Source organism: Medicago sativa, chromosome 3, assembly GCF_051527215.1.
Source record: "Medicago sativa cultivar Bolivia chromosome 3, Bolivia_mono, whole genome shotgun sequence".
In the NCBI taxonomy this organism is placed as follows: domain Eukaryota; kingdom Viridiplantae; phylum Streptophyta; class Magnoliopsida; order Fabales; family Fabaceae; genus Medicago; species Medicago sativa.
This window is the reverse complement of record NC_140751.1, coordinates 71,927,607-71,953,357: the sequence shown is the minus strand read 5'-3', so window position 1 is coordinate 71,953,357 and position 25,751 is coordinate 71,927,607. Positions and strand designations below refer to the sequence as shown.

General features: G+C 34.6%; 5 protein-coding genes and 1 non-coding gene across 6 annotated transcripts; 2 read left to right on the top strand and 4 right to left on the bottom strand.

Moving 5' to 3' along the window:
* Window positions 1-276: 276 nt before the first annotated feature.
* Window positions 277-349, top strand: TRNAR-CCU (transfer RNA arginine (anticodon CCU)). Its single transcript has one exon. It is a non-coding gene; the product is annotated as a tRNA-Arg (tRNA).
* Window positions 350-2,936: 2,587 nt separating this feature from the next.
* Window positions 2,937-5,937, bottom strand: SBPASE (sedoheptulose-bisphosphatase). Its single transcript, XM_085753427.1, has 8 exons — window positions 5,784-5,937; window positions 5,495-5,614; window positions 5,147-5,332; window positions 4,275-4,356; window positions 3,948-4,169; window positions 3,683-3,783; window positions 3,521-3,592; window positions 2,937-3,362 (listed from the first exon to the last, which is right to left on the bottom strand). The coding sequence occupies exons 1-8, from the start codon at window positions 5,880-5,882 to the stop codon at window positions 3,081-3,083; spliced, it is 1,164 nt and encodes a 387-aa protein (XP_085609553.1). The 5' UTR covers window positions 5,883-5,937; the 3' UTR covers window positions 2,937-3,080.
* Window positions 5,938-7,145: 1,208 nt separating this feature from the next.
* Window positions 7,146-8,838, bottom strand: LOC146939869 (uncharacterized). The gene is made up of 2 exons (XM_085753426.1): window positions 8,110-8,838; window positions 7,146-8,000 (listed from the first exon to the last, which is right to left on the bottom strand). Exon 2 carries the CDS (start codon window positions 7,767-7,769, stop codon window positions 7,260-7,262), a length of 510 nt encoding a protein of 169 aa, XP_085609552.1. The 5' UTR covers window positions 7,770-8,000; window positions 8,110-8,838; the 3' UTR covers window positions 7,146-7,259.
* A 2,458-nt stretch (window positions 8,839-11,296) lies between these two features.
* On the top strand, window positions 11,297-13,731 carry LOC146939868 (uncharacterized protein At2g39920-like). The gene is made up of 5 exons (XM_085753425.1): window positions 11,297-11,422; window positions 11,598-11,677; window positions 11,970-12,417; window positions 12,848-13,048; window positions 13,196-13,731. Exons 2-5 carry the CDS (start codon window positions 11,614-11,616, stop codon window positions 13,404-13,406), a joined length of 924 nt encoding a protein of 307 aa, XP_085609551.1. The 5' UTR covers window positions 11,297-11,422; window positions 11,598-11,613; the 3' UTR covers window positions 13,407-13,731.
* Window positions 13,732-13,955: 224 nt separating this feature from the next.
* Window positions 13,956-17,711, bottom strand: LOC146939867 (Myb/SANT-like DNA-binding domain protein). The gene is made up of 5 exons (XM_085753424.1): window positions 17,580-17,711; window positions 16,112-16,453; window positions 15,492-16,022; window positions 14,817-15,410; window positions 13,956-14,732 (listed from the first exon to the last, which is right to left on the bottom strand). The coding sequence occupies exons 2-5, from the start codon at window positions 16,424-16,426 to the stop codon at window positions 14,265-14,267; spliced, it is 1,908 nt and encodes a 635-aa protein (XP_085609550.1). The 5' UTR covers window positions 16,427-16,453; window positions 17,580-17,711; the 3' UTR covers window positions 13,956-14,264.
* A 3,116-nt stretch (window positions 17,712-20,827) lies between these two features.
* Window positions 20,828-25,706, bottom strand: LOC146939866 (Transport protein particle (TRAPP) component). Its single transcript, XM_085753423.1, has 8 exons — window positions 25,565-25,706; window positions 24,973-25,061; window positions 24,622-24,685; window positions 22,937-23,014; window positions 21,542-21,618; window positions 21,385-21,451; window positions 21,185-21,292; window positions 20,828-21,087 (listed from the first exon to the last, which is right to left on the bottom strand). Exons 1-8 carry the CDS (start codon window positions 25,634-25,636, stop codon window positions 21,058-21,060), a joined length of 585 nt encoding a protein of 194 aa, XP_085609549.1. The 5' UTR covers window positions 25,637-25,706; the 3' UTR covers window positions 20,828-21,057.
* Between the last annotated feature and the right edge of the window lie 45 nt (window positions 25,707-25,751).

The window sequence follows — 25,751 nt, the reverse complement described above, 5'->3', positions numbered from 1 at the left end:
GAATGAACGGAAAATATATTAAAATATAATCTTAATAAATCCTAATATAATTTACCATTGCTCCTTCAAAAGCTATGACTAACAGACTCTCAAGATGACTCATCACTCATGATGCACTAATTAAAATATAATACTCTTATACTTTTATAATAATCATCATGTAACAACTTGAAATACAATTTGTTATATATTTTCTCCTTTGTTTGAAAATTGAAAACAAGAATAAAATCTTCAAAGTTTGTTATATATAAAAACGGAAGAAACGTATCACAAGCAGCGCCTGTAGCTCAGTGGATAGAGCGTCTGTTTCCTAAGCAGAAGGTCGTAGGTTCGACCCCTACCTGGCGCGTTTTTTTGGCATCCTAAAATACAATTTTTATTTTTTATTTTATTTTTTTCAATAACTAATAAGAAACAAACAGTATCAGAATATGAGCAAAGTTTGTTTGTTTGTTTTTTTAGAACTGGCAATCGCAAGGTTTGTTTGTTTCATTTAAATATACCTCAAAAATATAAAAACAATTAGAAATTTTTGGTTTGTATATTGAATTTGATTTAACTTTTAAACTATGACACACAAAAAAGCAACAACTTTTATGGTATTAGAGCCCGTTTGTTATAACTTTTTTAAGAAAAAAATCACTTATTTTAAAAAAATAATCACTTTTAAGAGTATTGTATCCGTTTGTTACAAATTTTTTAAAAAATCAAAATATAAAAATAATCTAAAAACAGCTTCAAATGAGAAGCTGTTAGGAGCAGCTTAAAATAAAATAGATTTTTTTTAGAGGAGAGAGAAAATATAATTTAAAAGATTGAACTAATTTTGTAACAAAAAATCCCTTTTATATAGTTGTATCCAAACAAACTAGATTATTTGTTTAAAAAAAGTGATTTTTATTACAGTAAACAAACGCAAAATAGATTTTGAATTTTCATATAATCTCTAAAATATAATCTCTAAATTATTTTATATCAAAATCACTTTTATTTTAATCCGTAACAAACGGGCCCTAAATTATTTTTTTTAAAAAGTGATTTTTATTACAGTAAACAAACGCAAAATAGATTCTGATTTTTCATAAAATCTCTAAAAAATAATCTCTAAATTATTTTCTGTCAAAATCACTTTTATTTTAATCCGTAACAAACGGACCCTTAATTTTCCTCAAGAACCACTAAAAAAAATTCCTCAAGAAAATATTTTATGGTATTAATTTACTTTTTTTTTTATCTATATATATAAACTGTGATAATTTCATAATTCCTGTTATTGAAACATTTAAATGTAGAAAATTAAGCCCTTAAAAAGAATATACTAGAAAATAGTACAGGGAACGGAATACCGAACACCTATTCAAACAAATTGTGAAAGGTCAAACAAAAACAAAAACAAAACCCCCCCACAAATAAATGTAGAAAGTTAAGCTCTTAAAAAGCATTACACATATTGGAAGAGATAAAAGAAAGAAAAAAAACTCCACTCATAACTCACACATCATGCCTAAATGAAATTCATTTGTCAAAATTTTAATTTAGACATACCTCATATTGATCGATGTTAAATCTATAAAACGTGTCTTTTTTATTATAATAAATGAATATTTGTTGGTGTGAGTTTAATTCAGTTGATAAGGACAATGCATTGTAATATTCAGGACAAATTTCGAACCCTGGTCACTTCACTTATTTATCTTATAAAATGGTGAATTCTAACAACTAAATTATTTGACCAAACAAAATGAATGAGACTAAAAAATACTTGTTAAGTATGAATTCAAAATATAGGAGTCTTCTCAAATATTTTATAAGGGATGTCTTGCAAAGCACAATTTTATGCAAAAGCTTGACTCATATAATTCACAATGATCAACTTTAAAGGATAAATGAATTAACACTTGTTTTATTTCATATTTTTATGATCTTGTGATAAATACTATAAGTGTGTATTGATTGCATTGTTTGTCAATATTTTATATGTGCAAGTCATGTTATGTGATTAATAGAAAACTTATTCTTATTGATCAATGAATATTTTTTAGAGTTAGTCTCTTAATTCTGTTTTATGATAAACATAATGCTTAGAACAATTAAAATGACAAAAACTCATGATTTTGATAATTAAATATATGTCATACTCATATGTTGTTTTAATATAAGCATAACTTATAGTAAACTTTTCATGAAAAATATTATTTCTTCAAGTCTTTTCATGTGCACTTATCTCAATACAACAAAATTTTGGATGAATCCATATTGGTTTGCTTATCTTGACTAGCCCTATACTTTGCTTGATGCCTAAGTATAATTTTTAAACTTGGTTTTTCAAAAATTGAGATTTTGATATGGCTTATGTAAAAGATCTTTCTTCAACATGATTTAAATGAATATCCTATTTTAGGATTTATTTTTGAAGGATTTCAACAAGAGGATATACCACTGAAATTCATGAGGATATTTTGTATTAACTTTCCATAATATTCAAAAGATTGGTCTAAGAAGAATAAGACTTACATATTTTGATATTTGACTTATTCTTAGCATAAAAGTGTTGTGTTGAATATTGATGAACGACCATCTTGTCGTACTTGCATGTTTTGAAGTAAAAAATTGAGATCAAGCAAACATGAGGCATATGAGTACATAATTAGTGCATCATGAGTCATCTTGTCGCACTTGCACTCGAGTATTGATGTATTTATTGTATTATATTATTTTTCTTATGAGATAACTAGTCAAGTTTACGAACCGATTTCGTTAAACAAAACGAGTTTACTTAAACTCTCGATTTTGATAATCTTGATCTAGATCGAATCCTGAATTTTAAAAACTTCTTGTATTATGGTATGTATTTGGACTACACATGGCCAAACTCAACCTGTGTAAATTCCGAATTGCTTAATGGAAGGAAGCCTTAATGTCTAGATGCTTAGATGTTGGCCATTTGAACATAAATTATATTTAGTTCTAGTCATAAATAGGGCATCTATGACTATATTGTACACAATTATCTCAAAGATAACATATATATCTTTTGCACAAAGCAGATAAAATTTCAAAATGAAATGTAGGTTAAGTGCTTAAGCACTTGCTCCAACAGGTACACCACCCTTGAGCCTTGATGAACCATACAATGTTTCTTCAAACCTAATGACCTCATTCTTTGATCCATAAGCAACTTGAGTTCTATCATCAATGTTCTCAATGACCTTGTCTAGCACAGATTTATGGCCATCACTGCTGTAACCTCCAGCATTTTCAATCAAGAGTCCTAATGGAGCTACCTCAAACAACAGTCTCAACTTGGCTTTGGCAGTTGGTGATGTCACATTTGTAAATATTCCCTTTTCTTTTACAATAATCTGCATATACAAAGATAGTTAACAATATTTTATAAAATATTCATCTACAACATAGACACATAAATGAGTTCAATTAATAGTATAGATAAATGTTAGTGAAGTAATTTTATATCAAGGACTTATTATAATGTCATGTATGAATGTGTTGAGAAAAGAACCTGGTTAACATCCGGCACCATTCCTCCGGTGTATCTCAATGTGTATTTTTCTCTAACATAGTAATCGACCAACTAAGGGATGAAAAACGAAGTTAGTATTCATTGATGAATGCTAATAATACAAACAACAATGTATTTTTTGCATATAAGATAAATGTAGACCTTAGCATAATCTGCATTGTCAAACGTGGCTCTCAAATTTCCAGGGGAGAATAGTTTTCCTTCACCAATTTCATGAGTCTCTTTGACATGCTGCCATTTTCCTGAAATATCAATTGGATAATTTTGTCATATGATAAGTGCTGATTTCCTCAAACATTTTTTTGGTCTATAGAGTCATTGCGAACTTTAACGCTAAAATGAACATATCATAAAGTGTAACAGCTACCTTATTAGAATCTCATAAATCTTATGACATCAATGTTACCTTCATCAAGAAGTAGAAATTCATGAGTGCCGGGGAAGTCCTTAAGTGCAAGTACATAAGTGGTTCTAGGACCTAAAACTCCCATAGCTGCAGCAACTTGATCTCTTCCTGTTACTCCAATCAACTTATCACCAGGCCATACACCAAAGATGGTGCCTACTGTGAAATTTGTGTCTACTATGCTTGAACCATCAAGAGGGTCAAATGCAACACTAAATCCTCCTGTTAGATGCGTATATTATGAGAAATCCATACACTCAAAAATTATATATTTGTATAAGACATTAACAATATTTTTAGTGATAGTTTGGTATAATTATGACATACCATCAACTGGACCTCCCATGTCTTGAAGCTCAGGGATTTCTTCTGAGCAAGCGTACTTGCAGAAGTGAGAGTGTTTCAAGGCCTGTGCATAGAAATTTGGTGACTTTAGCTTCATTGTACATTGAAAATAAGATGCCATTTTTTATTTTTTTTTGGTCAAGTAGCCTAGTGGCTAGAGCTCACACAAAGTAGCCTAGTGGCTAGAGCTCACACAAAGTAATTGTGGAGAAGTGGAGTGGCTAGAGCTCACACAATTTAATTTTAATTGTGGAGAAGTGGAGTGTCCGGGGTTCGAACCCCGGCCCCTGCATATAAAATGCAATATCCCTACCAACTGAGCTAAGCTCATGAAAATAATAAGATGGCATTTTATTCCTACTATTATGAAATAAAGAAAAAAAAAAGGTCAAGAGTTTAGTTCAATACAAGATCAAAGAAGCTCATATCATTAATCCTCATCATAACAAAACATGTTTCCTTTCATAAATTTTAATTGTTTCTATAAATGAACTTTAGGAATAGAGAAAATAAAATTTAACAAGGAAGTGGTTATGTACATCAGATTCTAACGTCGTTGATAGCATCGACAACTAAACTAATTGTTCTAACAAAGTCTGATACAGTTGACAGATAATTTAGTCCTTTAAGTGTGTTATCCCGAAGTCGATTCTAGGTGTGGAAAAGTTCTTGTAGGAATCTCATTGGTTCATTCATGTATCATTTTTCAGTTATATCACAATTTTACATCAAAATCCTGCATAAAAGCCACATATTCATGTTATGGATCCAATGTCTAGGAATTGGACCAAGACTAATCTATGTGCATAAATTGGATTAAACTATAAGCATTGATAAATATGATATTTTCTAACCTCAAAAAGAAGATTGTTAGCCAGCATATCCACTGCAAGTTGCTCATCCCCAAAAGAGTTAACACATTGTGTTCCACCACAAGAAGCTGTCTTCACTTTGAAAGAAATTGTTCTCAATGCTTCTCCCATGCACACCATCAACCTAATCAGTCCCTTATCCGGTGTCGCCTTTGACAAGAATTCTTCCTACAATATACAAACATCAACATAAAGTCAAACTGTTTTCATAAGCTAATGGACATGTCATAAGTTGTTTACATAAGCTCTCGCAGAAATTGTCACGACTCGCGAGTGCTTATGTCAGTAGATAAGTTCAAAACACATAGACCACACATGTAAGTAACTCACCAAACTGTCGCCAATTTCGCATTTGGTTATGACTGAAGTACTCTTTGCCCTTGAAAACTTAAGTGTTGATTTAGATGACACTCTAAGAGATTCTCCAAATAAAGAGCTTGATTTCAAACTCTGCATCATTGCAAAAATATGTTAGTATTATGTTCAATTAAATTAAAGCATAAATATCACACGTAAAAGAAGTTACATAAAGATAGAATAAAGTGCATAGCATAACATAACTTTCCAATAAATTAATCATTGAAATAAAAAACTCTTAAGATTATATTATTGTGCATACCCTGAAGGCAGAAGAGGGAGTGATGGAGGGTAGGGAGTGTTTGGCAGAAACACTACGAAGAAAAGCACCACTGGAGTAACATGCTATACTAGTTTCCATGGCTGCAAAAAAAAATTATGTTGAAAAGTTTTGATGAGGATGTTGTTTAGTTATTGCATTGAAAAAAAGAGAGTGGGAATGGGATATAGCAATTATAGATATGTGGCTAATTATGCATGTAGTGCCATGTGGCATGTGATGAATAGATAGGCTAATGAAACTGTATTTTGAGGTATGAAATATTTGCATCACAAATATTTATGTGGTTGTGCTATGGTCTTGTATAGGAAGAGATATGGTGGGGGGGATGCTATCACCAATATTTGCTAGTTTGTAACTATTGTTTTAAGTATCAAGTGTTTTGTATAAAGTTTCACTTGTTAGAGGCACTTAGGGCTTAGAGAGGAGTGTGTGTGTGTAATCAAATGTAAGTTGGATTTTGGAAGTGAAAGCAAAGCTATAAAATTTCACTTAACTTTTTTAAACCAAGGATACTGCTTTTCATTTGGCTAAACTGTTTAGCAAATTATACCTTTTGCAAAATAAATAAATAAATAAATATTGGATACAATTTTGATTCAGCTTTGTCATACTTCTAGCCTTAAATGGGATTAAACTTGTAGCTAGTTGGCCAATTTTGGTACTTTACTTTTGGTGGTATGGAAGTTACCGATTGTTAAGGGATTGGTATCCCAATTTTGGTCCTAAAGACTTGGTGTTTATAGTGATACTTACATGTTATCCATCAACAATATCCTCATATAAGTAACGGAATTTGAACTCTAGTCCTTATTAGATATGAGATGAATCCTTGTGAAATAAATTAAATAATCTTTGGTTATTTTTTCTTTCTTTCCTTTTACCGCAAAACTTGTGTATTTGGATGAGGTAATTGAAAATTCGAAGAAAATTTAAATTCTGAACAATTCAAATGTTTTAATCAAATTCCCTTCATTTTTAATTGTGGGAGAATATAATTCCCCTTGAAAATTGCTTTTCTCACATTAGAAATGTCCTAATAACACAAGTAAAATACCATTTTGCCCTCAACGGCAGTTAACTACCGTTCTCCTGTCCGGGAGCAGTTAACTGTCGCTGAAGCCAACGGTAGTTAAATGCCGCTACAACAGCGACAGTTAACTGCTGTTGCGTTCGTGGGTCAAATTCCAACCGCTTTCTCCTTCCCTTTTTCCCCACATTTGAATATGTTTTATACATACCATTTTAAACAAATGTTTTCACTCTTTTTCATCCAATTGCAAATTCATGAATATAAAATGTACGAAATAATATTTGACATGATAAAAATATAGCGCAAGAAAAAATATAAAACGTACGAAAATGTCATAGAAATACGAAACGGTACGAAACATGTCGTAATAATACATCACCATCACCATAGTCAAAATGTACAAAAAAAAAATAGCCTAATCAGAATCAACCCTGCTTCCTACGATGCCTCTGCCCCCTGCGCTGCCTGGCAATCTGATACGTAAGGGTAGTGCGACCAGTACTGCCAATCCGAATAACCTCATGAACAATCTCCTCTTTAGTCATCTCGCCGCTCCTGGCCACAATATTATCAGTTATCTGCATCACATCCCTGATAATCGTTAGTGTGTCAAGCATCTCTCTAGCATGCTCCTCCTCTATAATCTGCTCCACGTTCGCTGGCCTGGGAGGAAATCCTTCATCAGGTGAGAGAATACGAGGGTGAGAGACTTTGGCATACCAAGCCATGTAGCCAGGATCATGATGACATGGTCTCTGACACCTCTGTCTCCAATCAGGGTAGAACCACGCAACGGGGTCTATCAACACAGTAGCCAACATCTCCTTAGGCATCTTAGTGACATCTGACGGATGTCTGGGAATGTCCTGTACAAAGACAAACTGCCTCTTAACCCGCTCAGGTAAATGACGGTACACCATCTCCTTCCCGTACATAAGTCATCCCGAGTAAGTGACAATAAGCTGAAAAGGGCGTATCTCTCTATGATCATCATATGTAGACCACCTCACATCATCCACCTCTAAGAGATCTAGTCGTGAGCGGTAATGGTGCACAACTGTATGTCCTCTGGTAGTAAGCCATCTCCCCGCACATGGTCTCTCCGGCCTCCAGCTCTTGTTTTTCTTCCTTGGGTACGGACCTGGTAGATGCTCCAAAATCCATCCCTGCAACAAAAAGATGATACACAAAAATAAATATTCGAGTTAAATATTTAAATAAAATCCTAAATAAAATAAATTCATAAATAAATGACGATAAATATTAAATTTATACCGTAAGAAGGGTCACACAACCAGCCATCGTCCCGTTATTCAAACGAACAGAATCATCAAGATAATCATACAGGTAAGCTAAGGTCATCCCTCCCTATGACCACTTACCAATCGCTTGCAAGTCCGCCATACAATCAAGATATACCAAGTCAATGTGTCTGTTTGTTTTGTTAATGAACATCGCATTACCGACGAGATAAAGAAGAAAACTCCTCACACACCATTGCCTCCTCCTATCTCTCTCCAGCCTCTCCTCCCTCGTCTGTGGGTGCTCCAGCCGTCTAGCCTCTGCCAGGTGCTCCTCATAAAGCCGCTTCAGTACGAGATAACTAATATGAGCACCATACTCACTCTTTGCCTCAGCACGAGCAGCAACATCTGACATGCCCAACAACCTAGTCATCAAATTAATCCCATGGTCCCGATCCACTATCGCGTCATGGTCCAACATGCGGCCCTGAATAGGAAGGTGGAGGAGATTATATACATCGTCCAAAGTGATCGTCATCTCCCCCACGGATAGATGAAAACTACTGGTCTCCGTGTTCCACCTCTCGCACAGAGCACGTACCATGGCATGGGTCACAGTCGAATACCCGGTGTATATCAAGTCATGTAAGCCAGACGCCTCCACAGGATCCCAAAACCACTTCAAACCCTCCTCCGGCAATGAAAGCTCTCTCACCTTTCTCCCTGCATTTATACACTTATACTCCCCATCATACCAAATCTGAAAATCAAATGAATTAAGACATTATCACTACAAATTTTAAAGAATTTAAGGAATTTAAAGAATTACACTAAATTTTTTTAAGAATTTAAACACTTACATTATGGTGGTTCACCCAAAGAGGATCACCACGTGCCTTGCGTAGTTGGACAACAACAACGTGATCTCAGGACCTCCAGGAAAGGGAGGCCCTACAATAGGGCATGGCGGTATCAACGGAGCATGACGACGTCGCCTCTGAGGCTCGGGCTCAGGCACAATATCATCTACCTCAAGATAATCTGCCTCAACATCCTCTTCCTCTGTCACCTCCTCATCCTCTGCCTCCTCCTGCGGCTGATAAAACATAGCCTCCTCCTCCATCCGATCATATCCCTCAAATCCCCCTGCATACCCGGCATACTCATGCGCCTGTGTCGGATCAACCACTTGGGAGGAGTAATCCATCTGTGACTGTGAGCTCTCTCCAACTAGCCTCGGGTCCCTGCGCTTTCGGGTCTTTGGGACATACAGGTTTTACTCCTGCCGCTCTTTCCGATGGCTAGCGGTAGTTGCCTGTTTACCTTTGCGCATCCTGGCCTCTCTAATAAGTCGCTGTTGCTCATCCTCTGGCGCAGACATATCTGTGCATATACAAAATTAAAAAAAAAACTAAATAAATGGATGGACAATATATTTAGGTATTTCCTCAAAACTATATACTTTAATGGTAAAACAACCTAAGGCATGGAACATATTTACATATATTAAATGGAGACCATATATCATACTAACTTATTTAAATGGAGTATAAGATTAAGATTAAATTGATTCTATAAGTGGATTCCATATTTACATACACCCTCCGGTCACTATTATAAGCAAAAATCTACATTTTAGATTCATTCATTTGATGATGCACATTGTCTTTATTATAGACCACATACATCATTAAATGAATGAACCTAAAATGTAGTTTTTTTGCTTATATTAGTGACCGGAGGGTGTATATTACTAACTAATTTTACTAACTATTTTAGCAAGAGAGTTAGTACCTACAATAAGTGGAGATCAAACGAAATAGGAATTGCATTTAATTAACACTCATATATACATTATAAAGTTTAACCAATTTGCACAAAAATAACACAAAAAAAGCAAGAATATCTCACTTAGGCATTTCATCAAACACCTTAAGTGCATTCTAAATTAGTGTTATTTGAACATCTAAACAACTTGAAGCAAATTGGATGATTTTCGTGCAAATGAAGGTTTGGGTGAATTTCGTATGTTTTTGAACAAGTTTGCATGTGTTTGCTGCCAGTTTGCCAAACGCTAGTTAACTACCGCTGGGGGTATTTTGGGTTTTTCCATGTGTTATTAGGAAGGTTTCAATGTCAAAACAACAATTTTCATTCCCCTTAATAATAACTATGGGCTACAAAATCTAGTCCAAAGAGAAAGTAGGGATGACAATTGTTCTTTAGACACCCAAGAAAGTCAAACGATGGTTAACTATCGTTCCATAACACTTTTTAAATCGGATAAACCAGTTTTAAAAGTGTCTCAATCGATCTCGAAAGTGTCGAACAACTTTTAACCGTTGTTCGGTGGATGCTTGAGAGAAATCATTAGGAGCCTAAAGAGCAAACATTAGCTGTGATTACCTTAAAAAAATGAAACTGGCCCATAAAACTTCATACATATAAAAAATAAAACTTGAATAATTTATTTATTTATGTTATGTTTTTTACCGGAGATTTATTTTATTTGTTAAATTGTGAATTTAGGGACAAGTGAATATGAGCCATCAAAAGAAATACAAGAGCCAAATAAATTACTTCATAGTATTCCTTTATTTGGTCTATGTCCCCCATATTTCTATTTTTTCTCATATTTTATGAGTAAAATTTTAGCTTAAAAAAATTACTTCATAGTAGAATTTGTTAAATTGCTCTGGAATGGTTAAGGAAAAGTGCTGGTAAAGCATGTAATTTCTTTTTGAACGAATATATAAAAAAAAAAAATGTAGACCAAAACTGTTGATCTATAGTTTTGTAAGCTCCTACTTGTATATTAATAAAATTGTAACAATTAATCAATTTTAAATCTATGTCAGGCACTAATAAAATTGATGCTTAATTGTTCATCTCTTGAAAAGATAAAAAAAAAATATATCTATAAATCACTTTGAAACTTAACTAGCTAACCAACTAACTACAATTATTTCCTTAAAAAAAAATAACTACAATTATTAATAAACTCTAACCATTTCAGTAGCATTTTATCATTAAAAAATCTTAATTAACTCATCCTTTTGAGATGTCACAACAAGTAATTAGTATAACTATGCTTAATATGCTGACCCAAAAAAATTTGACATTTGACAATATTGACGATTTCTCACTGAACTAGACACACAAGGGTATGATGACATGATAACAAAGGAAAGACACATAAAAAAACAAAGGAAGCTTCCTTCAGAGAGTGACTCACACAACAAACAATTGCAAAACATATATATTTTCTCATGCATTCTAGTGAAATATCCATTCTAGTATTATCTCCCACATTTTGTTTTGTGGCTCATTAATGTCTTTCACATGTAATTTTTTTTTTCTCACTCTCTCAGCAACCATAGTTAAATTTCTAACTGCATTTTTTTGTTTTGTTTTAGTGGCACCCTTTTATTTCATCCTGTTCTTAAATTTGAACCAAATTGTAATTTTGCAAACCATGTTGTTTTGAATGATGACCAAATCTTTGTTGAATTGTTATAGCTTATAGCTTGAAACTATGTCTGCTTATGCGCATCAAATGGAGCAGCAGTACGCTGCAGCTAGTCTTTCAGATGATTCTGGTATGTCAGGACTAAACATTATGTATTTATAATCTAAGTTTATTCTAGAGAAGTTAGATTAATGCAGTATAGATATTTTAAAAACCGAACTAGACATTGAACCAGCGAGACCTCTGGATTATGCTTCAACTGGTTTAAAGTTCTATAACCAGAACAAACTGCGGTCGAACTGCTCAAATAACTGAATTGTAGACGGTGTTGGTTCACGGTTCAACCGATTGAACTGTCCGGTTTGCTTTTTAAATAACTGTTAAAGAAAAGTTTGTAACTTTTCTTTCTGTGTTCTTCACAGATGCATCATCAAGCCATTATGGGATAGAATCAGGATTCTACATGACATCTCTTACAGCAACGATCTTTTTTGCTTCACTTGTCACTCTTGGAGTGTTATTAATTACTCTGCTGGTTTCGTTGACGATTATGCTGCAATCATGTCAAAGTAAAAGTACTGGAGTTATTGAACTTGTGAATATGAATGATTACCACAGTTATTGCAGTGTGCATTCTATGCATGCTGAGATCAATAGCTTAGAAGGATATGTTCTTCCAAACATATGTAGAGATCTGGCTATACATTACGTCAAAGGAGGTCATTATGCCCGAGACTTGAATATAGCTGTGTCTATGATTGATGATTATCACAAGAGTGTGAGGCCTTCAGATGATGGTATGGATGTAGTGTTGATGGACATAGATGACATTGTTCCTCCAAATCCTTATACTACCGAATTGCGTCACAGGTATTCCCTTGCAACTAATGCTCCTTGATATAGGATGGTGTAAATATATAAATGTGCTCACATGAGAAACAACTGGTGCTGTGGATTCTAGTATTGTCAAATCACGGTTATAGCTAGATGGAATTTGAACAAAATAGTTAATGTTCAGTGATAGCTATTTAGTACAAAGTGTTGTCAAATAACAGCTATGGGACCGCTATAACTTATAGCATAGAAAAATTCGAACAAACTAATATATTCCGGGATTGACGATTGACAACACTGGTGGAGTTTAGTTTTATTCATTAGTGACTTGTTGCACCAACTTGCAACATTTAACAGATTTATAGTTCTGGTTACTTGATAGCATCATTTATGTAGTTTTTCCAACTTGATTACAATTTCCATTATATGGTTTTGATAACAACCTAACAGAGTTTCTTTTGTGTAGGTTTCATAATGACAGCATTAGCAACTGTACGGAAGAGGCAAAGAATGTAAAGCTCATGTTTGTTTTAAGATTATACATGAACCTTCAAACTGATGGGTGGTCTATAATTTTGCTATCAAGAGAGTCTGAAATAAACCAAAATGTCACCATTAATCATCTTGTTTCTGCAGGATTTAGTAGTTGGTCTTCCTTGATGATGAGGTATGATGACTATGTTCCCTTTGTATCTCCAAGATAATGTCCAAGCAAATACCTCAACTATGCTTTTTTACAAACTTATATTTAGCTTTGCCAAAAGTTTGATATGATAACCGGATCTTTAACTGTCAATGTTCTGCATTTTTTCAGAGCTGAAGAATCGGACTCTGCCAAAGGGGATGAGTACTTTTCTTGGCAGAGAAGTATGATACAGAAGAAGGGTTTCCATATAAAAAGTATTATAGGTAGCCATTTGGATGCGATGAGCACTCCAGATACTCGAATACGTAATTTTCTGCTTCCAGGCCTTGTATGTGACAAGTTTGAACATCAGATAGAGAGTATAGATCCTGAACATTAGTTTCATGATTCGTCTTACATCCATCAGGAAGACAGAATTGCTTTTACTTACTTAGGTTCTTTTTATTAGAAACTAGATTTGTGTTTCTTATACTTATAACATCAAACACTACATACAATTCAGTATGTAATTGAGGGATCAGCATAATTCACCAACCTGCTAGAGGTATTTTACTATGTTCTCACCCATCCTTCTTTTTTTTGGTGGTGGCCGGGATTCGAACCACGGACCTTGCATATTTTATGCATTGTCCCTACCAAAAATCGATGTGTGAGACACCATGTAATTAAATATTTTCTTGTTGGAAAACAAAGTTGTATGCCAAGAACAAGGAACTGCAATTTCAAATATTGAAAATGAAACTTCAGAGGTCCATAAACGCTTGGGAATCAACCAGTTGCCATGGCATATGGTCTATTAAGACACTTTTGTTTAACCATCTTAAGTTTTTTTTCTGTTTAGAAGAAAACGGTTAACATGGAGAGAGTAAATAATAAGGACTCTAACTGCATGTTCAATTATGAAATAATCAGACCGAATAACTCTATCTGACAGAGTAAAAACTTCATACAAATTATAAAGCAGTCGCAACAAAATAACATTGAAATAGTACAAGATTACAGAGGTTTGCAAAACCAGAGAAGGGAAGAGAAAATCCACAATACACATTTCTAAGCTTCCAAGTTAGCTTACCACAATATCACCATTATGCAAGGAACAGACCAATAACTAAACACTTAATATATGCAGAACTAGAAAGTATAATTATTAAATAAAAACAACATGATGGTGGTGGTGGTGGTGGTGGTGGTGGTGCGGTGACTGCGATGGCGATGAATGTATGACAAAAGGCTAGACTTAAGCTTGACCAACAGACTGAAGCCGCTGCAACCATGAGATCCTCAGATTAGGCTTTTTCAACTGGAGAAAAATTTCCCTATGTTCCTGCCTAAGGAACACATCTAAAGCAAACAAATAGAGGTCACTTCCTTGCTCTACGTCTTCCATTCCATCAAGGCATTCAATGCATTCACCGATGCTATAACTACGTTTGCCTTCAGCACACGAGATTGGGAAGGCATTCTTTTGAATAGTCACGCCATTTCTTGATGCAACAGCATCACCAAGAGATGCAGTCTTCTCATCTAAGCTGGTTACATCTGGTTCTTTTGGGTGCGAAGGCAAGGTATTAACGCTGTCATCACTTTTCCTTTGTTGCAGAGCAGGTACAGTCTCCCCAGTAGCAGTAGTACCATTAAAGAGAGTTTCCAATGCATCGGCTAATGGTAGTGCCTTATAGCGAAACTGGGCAGCTTCTGGGTTTGCCTATACCAAATGAGTAGCGGGGGGAATCAGGAATCTCCTTAAGATGAACATAATAAAGTAAGTGCATTTGGTAACTTAACATACCTTTAAATATTTAGTCCAATCTGCTTCACTAGCCTCAAATGTACTGTTAGATGGATCCCATTTCATGTAACTAGTGCCAACAAGCTTAGACCAAGCTCTCCATTGTTCCTTTGTATTATCCCAGTGATTCTTAAATTGTAATCTACCATAATTGAAACCAGATTTCAAATAAAATGAATCTATAATATTCTTCCAACCTTCCTTGGTAAAATGTGTCCCAGGCTTATTTCCATTTAATGTCTCCTGCAGACATAGATCAATAAAGGTCTTGTGCAATGAAGGGGTCCAATTGGCTTTGACCTTGGGATGAGATGAGCGTGGCATGCTTCGCTCGCTTGCAATTGACCTGATTGGTGTAGCATTCATCACAATAGCATTCTTAAAGTCAAAATCCTCATTAATACTCTTATGTTTCTTCCCTCGCTCCACACGTAAAGGAGGTAAAGGAGGTGTAGCTGCTGAATCATCATTCTGTCTCTCGCTACTGGTTGAAGGTTGCATTTCCCCAGTTTGTATACTTTCAGCATAGATGATATCCAATTTTTCGGGAAATGGGATTTCCTTAAAGCGGAATTGTGCAGCTTCTGGGTTTTCCTGTAACAAAATGACTTAATTGTTATTAGTCTCAAACATGAAGAGAATCTCTCAATAAATTGAATGAATAAACCTTCGTACCTTTAGATAATCAAGCCAGTCTTCCTCTGAAGCATCAAATGTATTGGTCTTTGGGTCCCATTTCATGTTATCATCACCAATCAACTTAACCCAGATTTTCCACTGTTTTCTGGTGAAATCATAGTGATTCTTAATTTGTCTTTTGTCATATCTCACACCGGTCTTTGCATAAAAGTATCCCATAATATTCTTCCAGCCCTCCTTGCTAAAATGTGACCCGGCTTTGTTCCCCTTCAAAGTTTCTTCAAGGCATAAGTCAACAAATATTTTATGGTATGCAGGTGTCCACGAGGCTTTTGGAGTTAGTGGAGAATTAGCCATTTCGGAAGTCTCCATTTCATATTTAATAACACACTTGCGCTTCCTCCCGCGTGTTCTTCCCTGCAAAGGTGTGGCTAGAGCATTATCCTGCCACTTCAGACGTACTGATTTTTTTATTTCTTCAGGAGGCATTTCTCCGTCAAAGATGATATCCAATTCTTCTTTAAACTGGATTTCCTTGGACTGAAACTGTGCAGCTTCTGGGTTTTCCTGCAAAAATTAAAAAGGCTTCATAATTATTTATCTGGAACCACGAAAATGTCCTACCATCTTGGACGAACAATAATAATTACCAATACCTTTATATAATCGCACCAGTCTTCTTCAGAAGCACCAAACTTTCCAGTTTTTGGATCCCATTTCATGCCACTATCACGAGTCAACTTATCCCAGACCTTCCATAGTTTCCTGGTGGAATCATAATGATTCTTGAATTGTTTTTTGTCGTACTCCACTCCAGTCTTTTCATAAAAGGATCCAACAATGTTCTTCCAAGCTTCCTTGGTAAGCCTCATCCCAGGCTCATTCGCCTTCAACACTTCTTTGACACATAACTCAACAAAGATCTTATGGAACGCAGGGTTCCAATTGGCTTTTGAAGGTGAAGTAGACATCCTTGACCTTGTGCGATGAAAAATGTCCTGCCAAACATTTCATGCAAACCAATATACAAGTTTCAATTAGATCCCATTTTACAAAAGGTCTGCCAAATATTTCATTTGTATCCCTACCAAACCCACCCCAAACAAGATGATTTGAGAAAAAGTCAATCAAGCACGTAACAGCTAGGGTTTTAAAGAGGTTGGCGGCCACAATCTGGGCCACAGCATTAAAGTTTTTTGATGCATCTACGCAACGCAACCATGATTGAGATTGCGTAGACTGCATTCGACAGCCAGTCAATGCAAACAAGATAATTTGAGAAAAAGTCAATCAAGCTCGTAGCAGCTAGGGGTTTAAAGAGGTTCGCGGCCACAATCTGGGCCACGACATTAAAGTTTTTGATGCATCTACGCAGCACAACCATGATTGAGATCTCGTCGACTACATACGACAGCCATTCAATGCAATATAAAGTATCGCAACACGACTTCAACTACAATTTACAACCTTGATAGCAACCAATACTATCCTTCTCTAGATTACTATCATAATATATAATCAGCAACAACTATCGACACAAAAAATAAATGTTTAAATATGATTTTAGTCCCCGCAATTAGTGTTTTTTAGTTTTAGTCCTGTACAATTCTTTTGTTTAGATTCAGTCCCCGCAAATTAAAAAACGGTGACTTTTAGTCCTTGACGTCATACGTGACCCAATAAAATCACACCACATGACCCAATAAGCTAACAGGACTAAAAATCCAAACAAAAAATCTTACAAAACTAAAACTGAAAAAAACACTATAATTGCATGTACTTAAATCATATCTAAACCAAAAATAAATCACTTACACTAAAGACTAGAATAACCCATCACCTACAAAATTCCCTTTTTATTAAATAAATAATAAAAATTCAAACTTAAACGAAACAGGGTCATAATTCATAAAACCTAAGGTTTAAAGGCATGCACATGGAATTTGTGAAGATACCAGAAATTAAAGAGATTTACAGTGATAGAAGGTATACAATTGAGAGATTAATCAAAAACACTGAATTAGCACTAAGAATTATGCTTGAAATTAACATGTATAACAACAGTGTAGAAAAATTTTGGGGAAAAAAATGGAAAAGGGTTAAAGAAAGATTTAGAGAGAATACCTGAGCTTCAGGAACAATGGTTCTGCATTTGAATTGAAATGTGAATTTTGTGCGTTGTAACTTCTCAGAGCAAGAGAAAATCTAGATGATTTTTCTCTCTTCTTCTCTCTCGTGATTTCTCACTGGTTTTGTGAAACCCTTCGTCGAAAATGTTGATTTTATTTCGTTAACGTTTTGTTGTGTAAAAAAAATAGGCCTAAGATGAAGGCCCAATTAAAATCTAATTAAATTTTAGAAAATTGCTGTTTTGCACCCCCTACCAATTATGCTCACACTCCCTCTAGAAAACCTAAAATAATATCCATTAGAAGTTATGTTCTGATAGTATGGGAAGATAGCTTCTGATAAATAAAAACAATAGATTCGTTGGAAACGGAAGTTATCTAGCAATAACCATATAGCGTGGAAAATACAAACATCAGATCCTAACTTTCGTTATGCTCTAATTTGATTTTGAAGTCCATCAGAAGATAACTTTGGATTGGTCGGTATATTTGATTCTTTAACCGTTTTTCATGACATAGGTATTTGTGATTCATAAACAATATTATGCGTAAACCATGGACATATAAATCAAGACACGATGTCACACTGGTCTTATAAAGCAAGACATAAAGTAAGTATAATACTGAGATACAAGTTCAATATAAACTAAAATGGTATTAAATCCTAAAATACATATCCACACGCAAGTGCATGTATCCAAAATACATTAGTAGTAAACAATTGTACGTTTCCATAAACCAATGCCGTGTTCATTAGCAAAAAACTTGAAAATAAAAGTATAACTACTTAGTGACTCTGAAAGTTCTTCGTATACACCTCACTTGATACGAGAGATAGACATTGTTTTTGTGGCAATGTCTTAAAGAGTAGCATTTACCCATTCTACACCGGTAGTCACCACATTCAATGATATGTTTTTAACTCTCCTGCATATCTCCATAAGATTATTCAACGCACGTTCTATGTGGACCGAACTACGCAAAGCCTCCCTACAACCATATCCCATTCTACCAAGATCATCAACCATATCTACAACAACCAATAGAAAAAGACAAAAACTTAAGCTCACTGTCATTCAAGCATTTCGTCAAGCATTTAGGGCACAAAAACTTAATTTCACAATCCTAAATAAAATTTAAAACCACGTTTCACAAATAACAAACAATAGCTAAATATCTATGTAATCAACCCTTAACCTCAACAAACACAAAATGAGAATAAATTCATACTTACTTATTGGGTTCAGAAGAAATGTGTCAAACAATGTGATGCCTTTTGCTTCGGTTTGATGAAAATCAATGGAGGAAGGAATGATAGGGCTTGGTTGTCAACAATTCAAATTTTTTTATGTTTTAAAATAAATAAAACGCATGTCTTTTAACGAGAGTGTGTTTTGACCTTATTTTGCAACATATCGAAACATATCTTATATCTTATTGAAAGGGTCTTGTTAACGAGTGCTTCCAGGGCACTTTTTAAGCATTCCTAATAAAGAAATTATTCTTTAAAAAAAGTAAAAATTTCGATTTTCAAAGCAATAAATGCACAAACTTTCATAAAATCTTACTACTTTAGGTGCTTAAAGAGTGCCCCGGGGTACTCGTTAACATTTCCCTTATTGAAAATAAGAACTTAGATATAATACTTTTTTAAACCAATTATTATTGAAATTGATCTGGACCCGCTAGAAGGCCAATCCAACGCTGACACGTGGACCAAACGTCCACCAGACTAAGGTGTATCGCCTGAAGGAATACGCCAACGTCAGTGCACCTTACCCCACTGAAGCACACCCTCGTGCATCAGACACCATACACACGTCCCTTAACTGCCTCCTGATCAGGCGCCGCATCTCATGGAAGCGGTTATTCTCACACACGCCTATATAAGGGTGACTTAGCTCCACCCATTCACTTTTCTCACACGTTTTACACACTCCTTCTCATTTCCTGTACTGACTTGAGCGTTGGAGTGCAACGTGCCTGCAAGCACTTTTCGTTCCACCGTGAAGATTCATCGCCACCGTACTGGAACATTTTCCGCTACCGTTGCCTCCAGCAGTTCCTCACTGGACAAATCAGAAATTATTATTCAAAATAATTGAGAATTTATTTGGTTTTTTTGTACATATTTGGTATTTTATTTCTTGGTGTTTATTTGATCACATCATGAGACTTAACATCACGAGACTTGTTGTAAATTGTTGACTAATCATAATAGATTTTAAGGATAAAAAGGTAAATTTGTTTTAAAATCTCTCTTCTCTAGTTGTGAACTAAGCATATATTTAATTATAATATCTTCACTCTCTTCCTCTCCTTTGAACTAAACATATATTTAATAAAAAAAAAAAAAAAATTCTCTCTTTCCCTCCCTTTCCTTCGCCTCTATTAAAATCTCTCTCATCCGTTGAACCGAACAACCCTTAACAAATTTACCATTTTGTTAAAATTTCAAGGGTTTATTTGTCAATTCACCAAATCTAAAACTGATTTTGATTGATGGTCACAATTTATCTATTTACTCATTTTGGGGGGGGGGCTGGCTTTGTGTTGTGTTTAAGGAGTACATTGTGAACTCTCCTTCAAAAATCCAACTTATAAAGTTTCCTCTCCCCAATTTAATAACTTAAATTGAATTCTATACTTGTTAAACAGTTTGTTTTGTTGGTTTAACGTTGAAAAACTCTAGAAATAGGTTGTTAATAGAGTGTTGATGAGATCGGTGAACATTGCAAGCTTTTCAACCAAACAAACTCAATATTCAGGATCATGTTAACAACGATCAATGAACATTGTTAAGGAAATCAAAATAGTAGTTTTCCAATTTTTTTTTTGGTTACATAGTAGTTTTACATTGAAAACAATGATTTTTAAACTTCAAAAACGTTGAATTTGCCACTTTCCAACACACTATTTCAAAATCTGTTACTTTAACCAATGTCTAAAAGCACTCTTTAACATTTTCCAAATATTTATAAACTTATATATATATATATATATATATATATATATATATATATATATATATATATATATCCTTAAAACAAGCAGGGTTTCATTGTCTGACCATAATACGTTGAAGCTAGCAAGAAAAGTTGTGGTGATAAGATGGAAGTAAAAAATGCTTATGGGGAAAGGAAGAAGTTTCCATCAATAACTTTTTTTTTGTTGCTTACTGGCAAATCAAGCTTTACTTCACCCGTGAGTTACCCTCAATCAATATGCAGGATGACAGAGATATTGAAATTAAACATGAGATTTTTTGTACATATTCAAGACAGTAAGAACTATTCCCAACTTCAAAGGATAACATACAATAGAATGAGAAACGAGTTTGAAGCACAACATCAAATGGATAGGCTGGGCAGAATCCTAAAATACTTTTCACACGCATAGGTGAAAGTTCCATATCTTTCTATATCGGTGCTCAGCATTACAAATATCTTAATTGAAAATTCTTCGTATAAACATCAGCCTAATCTTGCTTCTCTAAGTAACACCTGGAAGATAGCGCGAAAAACAAACTATCAGTTCAGAACTTAAGAATGTATGTTTTTTGCGTGCACTGAACAAAAGCAAAATCAATGAGAGGTTTACCTCTTCAGCAAATTTTATCAAAATTGTGGTCCGAGGTCGTTGTTGACCTTCCATGGGCACAAAATGAGCTGTTACAACAGCTGGAAAGCCAGCACCATCCAAAACACCCTGTTCAATAGAACAAAACAAACTAATGATTTGACCTTTCTCTTAAAATCAAATAACCAGCTGATGGAAATACAGTGAAGCAAAGCACTCACCCGAACTATTCCAGCAACGAATGCGCCACAGTTAAACGTTCCCATGTCCTTTGGGATAGAAATGAATCTAAAAAACAAGAGATCCATCAGCTCACTGCTGATTGATGTTAAAAAATTCAGTGTGTAACAATCAAATTAACTTCTGAGACTAAATTACTTGTTTACTAGGAGTTCCTTTTCACTGATCATGTATTCATCTTCGTGTTCAGTGCCTTTCTCCAGTGAGTCAGCTACCTAATATAATAACAAAAAAACATGTATTGAAACTAAATGAGTTGCCAAAAAAGTAAGACATTCCCGACCAAAATGAGTATATGATGCATCGATAACAGGATATAAATTAGCTAAGAACTTATTCTAGAAAAAAAGAATGTGTCAAAGATCTCCAACACCAGATCTTGAAGTTGACCAAAAAACATAAGAAATCTCAAAAGGCACGAGGAAAATCATGATACAGAACACTCTGATAAAATTATACAGGTTGGCAAGAACCAAGACTGTATAAAAATACATATATATATTGATGATTCTGTGTAAACAACTAAACATGGCCAGCTCAACAAAAATGGAATATAGGTATGTGACCAATCTAAGTGTAAGAATAATCAGTGTTAAAAATGGCGGATAGCAGAAAATAGTGAAACGCCAAAAGTCTGTTATGTGAAATAGCAGACAGCGTTGCAGACAAATAGCGGTTGAAATAAGTCAACTATACATTGGAAAACGTGTTGCATACAAATAAAAAGGACCATGGAGGCAGAGCATAACTTATATTGAAAGGTGTACGTATTACGGTGAATATAGGAGTAAAACTCACTGACTCTAAGTTTTCTATTATAAAAATAGGTCATATTTGGCACACATTTAGATTCTTCAGTTTTATTATTTTTAAAAAGCCTAGATTTTTTTTTTCTGCTATTGTTGCTAAATCAGCTAGCAAAAACTAGAATAGTCGCCGCTATTCCCTCAATATTGAAACTATAATTGTGTAGCGGATTATCAAAATCCACTATGTTAAAGCACTAAAGCGCCACTACTTAACAACAATGGTAGATATTGTTTAACATCTACAGGTTCTTTAAATTGGCACTGATAAACAGTTCTTCTCATACCAAGGGTGACATCAAGTTGAACCTCAATGATCAAACAAGTTAAATATTGTGAATCCCACACATGACTTATAAAGCCAACAATCATAATATTTATAGAATGAACAACCAAAACAGCTTTGTGTGAAATAATCTATCTAATCATCTTATGCTATCCTGCATGTTTCAAACATATGACAAGACCATAATGTATAATTTCTTTTCTGAATGAATTTTTTTTTTTTTTTTTGCATAGAACCTATTTTACATTCTAAATTAGCATACTACACCGGAATGTAAAAGGGTCAAAAATCACGTCTTTAAGAAGGATATTTCATGCCATTGAGTAACGGTGTAACACAAACATATAGCTTCATGTAACACAAACATATAACTTTCCTGTCCAACTTATGATAAATTAGGGGGGATAGGGCATAAAAGCAAATTTTGATAATGGAGCTAACCTTTCCAAATAGTACTTTCCACACTGTACTGTGTACAAAAGAGAGAATACCTAACAATCGTGTCTCCCTTCTGTTTCCCTGCAGTTTCAGAATAATATTGCTACATCAATCACGATAACCTTGTGCGAAAAAGCATAGATATTCCAGCCTCATGGTCAAATTTTAATCATTATTAAAGTGCTAGTTTCCAATATATACAGACGATCACCTAACAGACCCAATGGATGTGCATGGATCCTCTCATTTTAGAGAATGAAGAAATGAAGCCAAGATGGTGGAAAAATTTGTTGTCGGAAAAAAGATATTGAATGGTAAAAAAGTTAATTTTGTAAGTAACCAATTGTCGATGCCAAATAATTATAATCAAATAGAATATAAAGCAAATAAATGGTTGTGAAACAGGCTCTCATGCCCAGACATTGTATTGGATGAGTTGAACCCATCTGTTAGCCTTTGCCCTTTTCATTTCTATGATAAAAGAATTGAACCCAAGTCATAGGTCATACGGCAAACCTTTTTTTTCGTAAAATATAGAAGAGAAATGATATTTTGACAACCACTTTTTGACAACTTTTGGACAACTTTCTCTCTCATACTCACTTGATGTTGTTATCCTCTCTCTTCCTTTTTCTCTCACCATTGTTTTTGACCAATAAGAAGTGAGAAAAACAAGGTTGTCAACAAAGTTGTCATCAAATGGATGTCAAAATATCATTACTCAATATAGAATATGAAGCTGGTGGTGAAGTGAACTGCTACAATTTACTGACAATTGGATGAATAAGCACAAAAAACCAACGTTTTATGGACATTAATTAACATGTAACAAATAATTTTTCTTAAAAAAGTCAAATATATAAGAAACCTTGATATCAAAAACTTATCGAGTCCAGGACTCCAATGAAAGGCTCACAGATTGAGATGTTAAGTGGGTGTTTAGTTTCATTATACGGCATATGAAAGTCAAACTGATTTGGTTTTTGATAGAACACTATGGCGTCATTTACTATGGCGTCATTTGATCCATGTAGCCGACCCCACTTAGTGGGATAAGGCTTGGTTGTTGTTGTTGTTGTAGAAAGTCAAACTGATTAGACCATTCAACATGATAAATTCTTCAAAGGGAAGCAACTGCTGGTGAACCTAATGTAGTAATATACCAGGGAAATTAGTAATGTGTCAAGAGAAATTGGTACAAGAAGCCGTGGGATACACTTGTGGATAATGGAATCCATAGACAACCAATGAGGACTCGCCTTAATAAAGTTTACAAACTGTTCTCAGATATAATTGAGTGCAAAGAGGGAAGATTTTGAGAGATTCTACTTGGAAAATGAGTTGATTATTCGGGATGTTCTTTTAATAGGTCCATCACAGAACACGGGTCTAGAAAACCCGATGTCATAGGTTCAAATCCTAGACAGCGTGATTCCATTCTAATTAGATATAAAGTCTGAACTTGATCTCCCATTGACAACACTGCTGTGAATTGGGACTAAAGTAGAGAAATAGGAGATCAATAAACAAAAGTGAAGTTATTTAAACAAAGATCCAACTAATCACCGCATATAGTCCACTATCTCCTCACCTCGGGTTCCAGAATTGTATAATTTAATTTCCTTAAAATTTAATATCAGTTATGACAACCAAAGTAAACTTTTGCAAGATTTCTGACAGCAACATACCTTATCTCTGTGGCAAAGCAGCTCAAGAACACGAGCCCCAACAGCATATCCAGCATCCTCCAATCTGGACAGTTTACATGTTAAATATCAAACTAATTTGTATTGATTAGATATAACAATAATAAAACATTGGAAAAATGCTATATTCAAGCCAATTCACATGAAGTGAAAATGTCATATTAATTGTTTGCTGTCCTGTGTCAAGGGAAACAAATCATCCTTAATGAAAGAGAACCTACTTTTATCATAAACAGAAGAAGAACATACAGGAAAACACACTAAAAGAAAACTAAATTGGCATATTCAGGCACGAGCGACGAAGAATACAAGCGATGAACAAGATTGGATCACCTTCGTTCGAGCTCGCCAATATTGTCAACCTGTGTTTGGTTGTACTGAACAAGCTCGGAGAACAAGAATGCAAATGCACTCAAACTAACCTGCACAGACGCATCAAATTAGCCTTGGAAACATGAAAACGAATGGCTAAAACTAAACACAATAGTAGTACATGTACGTTTGGTTTCGCAATGGCAAAAGTTGATTTTGAAAGAATTTATTTAGTAAATTTGATTTTAGTTAAAAGTTAGTTGAATGTAAATATCCATAAAAGTGGGTTGAAGGATAAATTGAGTGTAAAAATAACATTTTGAGTCAAAAGCTACAAATATAAGCTTCAAGATAGAAGCAAAGCAATTCTGAAAGTAAAATCAATTCCACACCTCTAAAATCAATTTTTGCACCTGTAAAAGTGCAACCAAACATACACTAATGATAAGGTAAAAGCGGGAAAGTGTTCCCCATTGAAGTTGAAGAGAATTGGTGAAGAATTAATTTGGCGAGAAATAAGAAAGAAAAGCAAGATCTATAGTATTGAAGGAGCGGTTGAAAGAAAATGCATTTGAGGGAGCAGATCAAGGAAGATAGATAGATAGATAGATACCTCGGTCTTGCCCTTGTTAAGAGGTTTATCGAGGACGTTGCCGTATTGCTTTACCTTTCCTACTCCGATCATCTTCTTCCTCTTCCTCTAACTCACCCACTAAACACCTCAGTCCTCTCTTTGCTTTGGGTTAACCCGATTTGATCTCGCTACCTTTTTTTTTTATTTATTTTTTTTTCTTTCAGAG

Coding starts and splice junctions, on each gene's coding strand:
- SBPASE (XM_085753427.1), bottom strand. CDS start 5,882: ATGGAAACTAGTATAGCATGTTACTCCAGTGGTGCTTTTCTTCGTAGT. Junction 3,784..3,947: donor ATTTCTACTTCTTGATGAAG/GTAACATTGATG, acceptor TTGATATTTCAG/GAAAATGGCAGCATGTCAAA. Junction 3,593..3,682: donor ACAATGCAGATTATGCTAAG/GTCTACATTTAT, acceptor TTCATCCCTTAG/TTGGTCGATTACTATGTTAG.
- LOC146939869 (XM_085753426.1), bottom strand. CDS start 7,769: ATGTACGGGAAGGAGATGGTGTACCGTCATTTACCTGAGCGGGTTAAG.
- LOC146939868 (XM_085753425.1), top strand. CDS start 11,614: ATGTCTGCTTATGCGCATCAAATGGAGCAGCAGTACGCTGCAGCTAGT. Junction 11,678..11,969: donor TAGTCTTTCAGATGATTCTG/GTATGTCAGGAC, acceptor TGTTCTTCACAG/ATGCATCATCAAGCCATTAT. Junction 13,049..13,195: donor TGGTCTTCCTTGATGATGAG/GTATGATGACTA, acceptor GCATTTTTTCAG/AGCTGAAGAATCGGACTCTG.
- LOC146939867 (XM_085753424.1), bottom strand. CDS start 16,426: ATGTCTACTTCACCTTCAAAAGCCAATTGGAACCCTGCGTTCCATAAG. Junction 16,023..16,111: donor ACTGGTGCGATTATATAAAG/GTATTGGTAATT, acceptor TAATTTTTGCAG/GAAAACCCAGAAGCTGCACA. Junction 14,733..14,816: donor ATTGGACTAAATATTTAAAG/GTATGTTAAGTT, acceptor CATTTGGTATAG/GCAAACCCAGAAGCTGCCCA.
- LOC146939866 (XM_085753423.1), bottom strand. CDS start 25,636: ATGATCGGAGTAGGAAAGGTAAAGCAATACGGCAACGTCCTCGATAAA. Junction 24,686..24,972: donor ATTGGCGAGCTCGAACGAAG/GTGATCCAATCT, acceptor TAAACTGTCCAG/ATTGGAGGATGCTGGATATG. Junction 23,015..24,621: donor TGCTTTGCCACAGAGATAAG/GTATGTTGCTGT, acceptor CTGAAACTGCAG/GGAAACAGAAGGGAGACACG.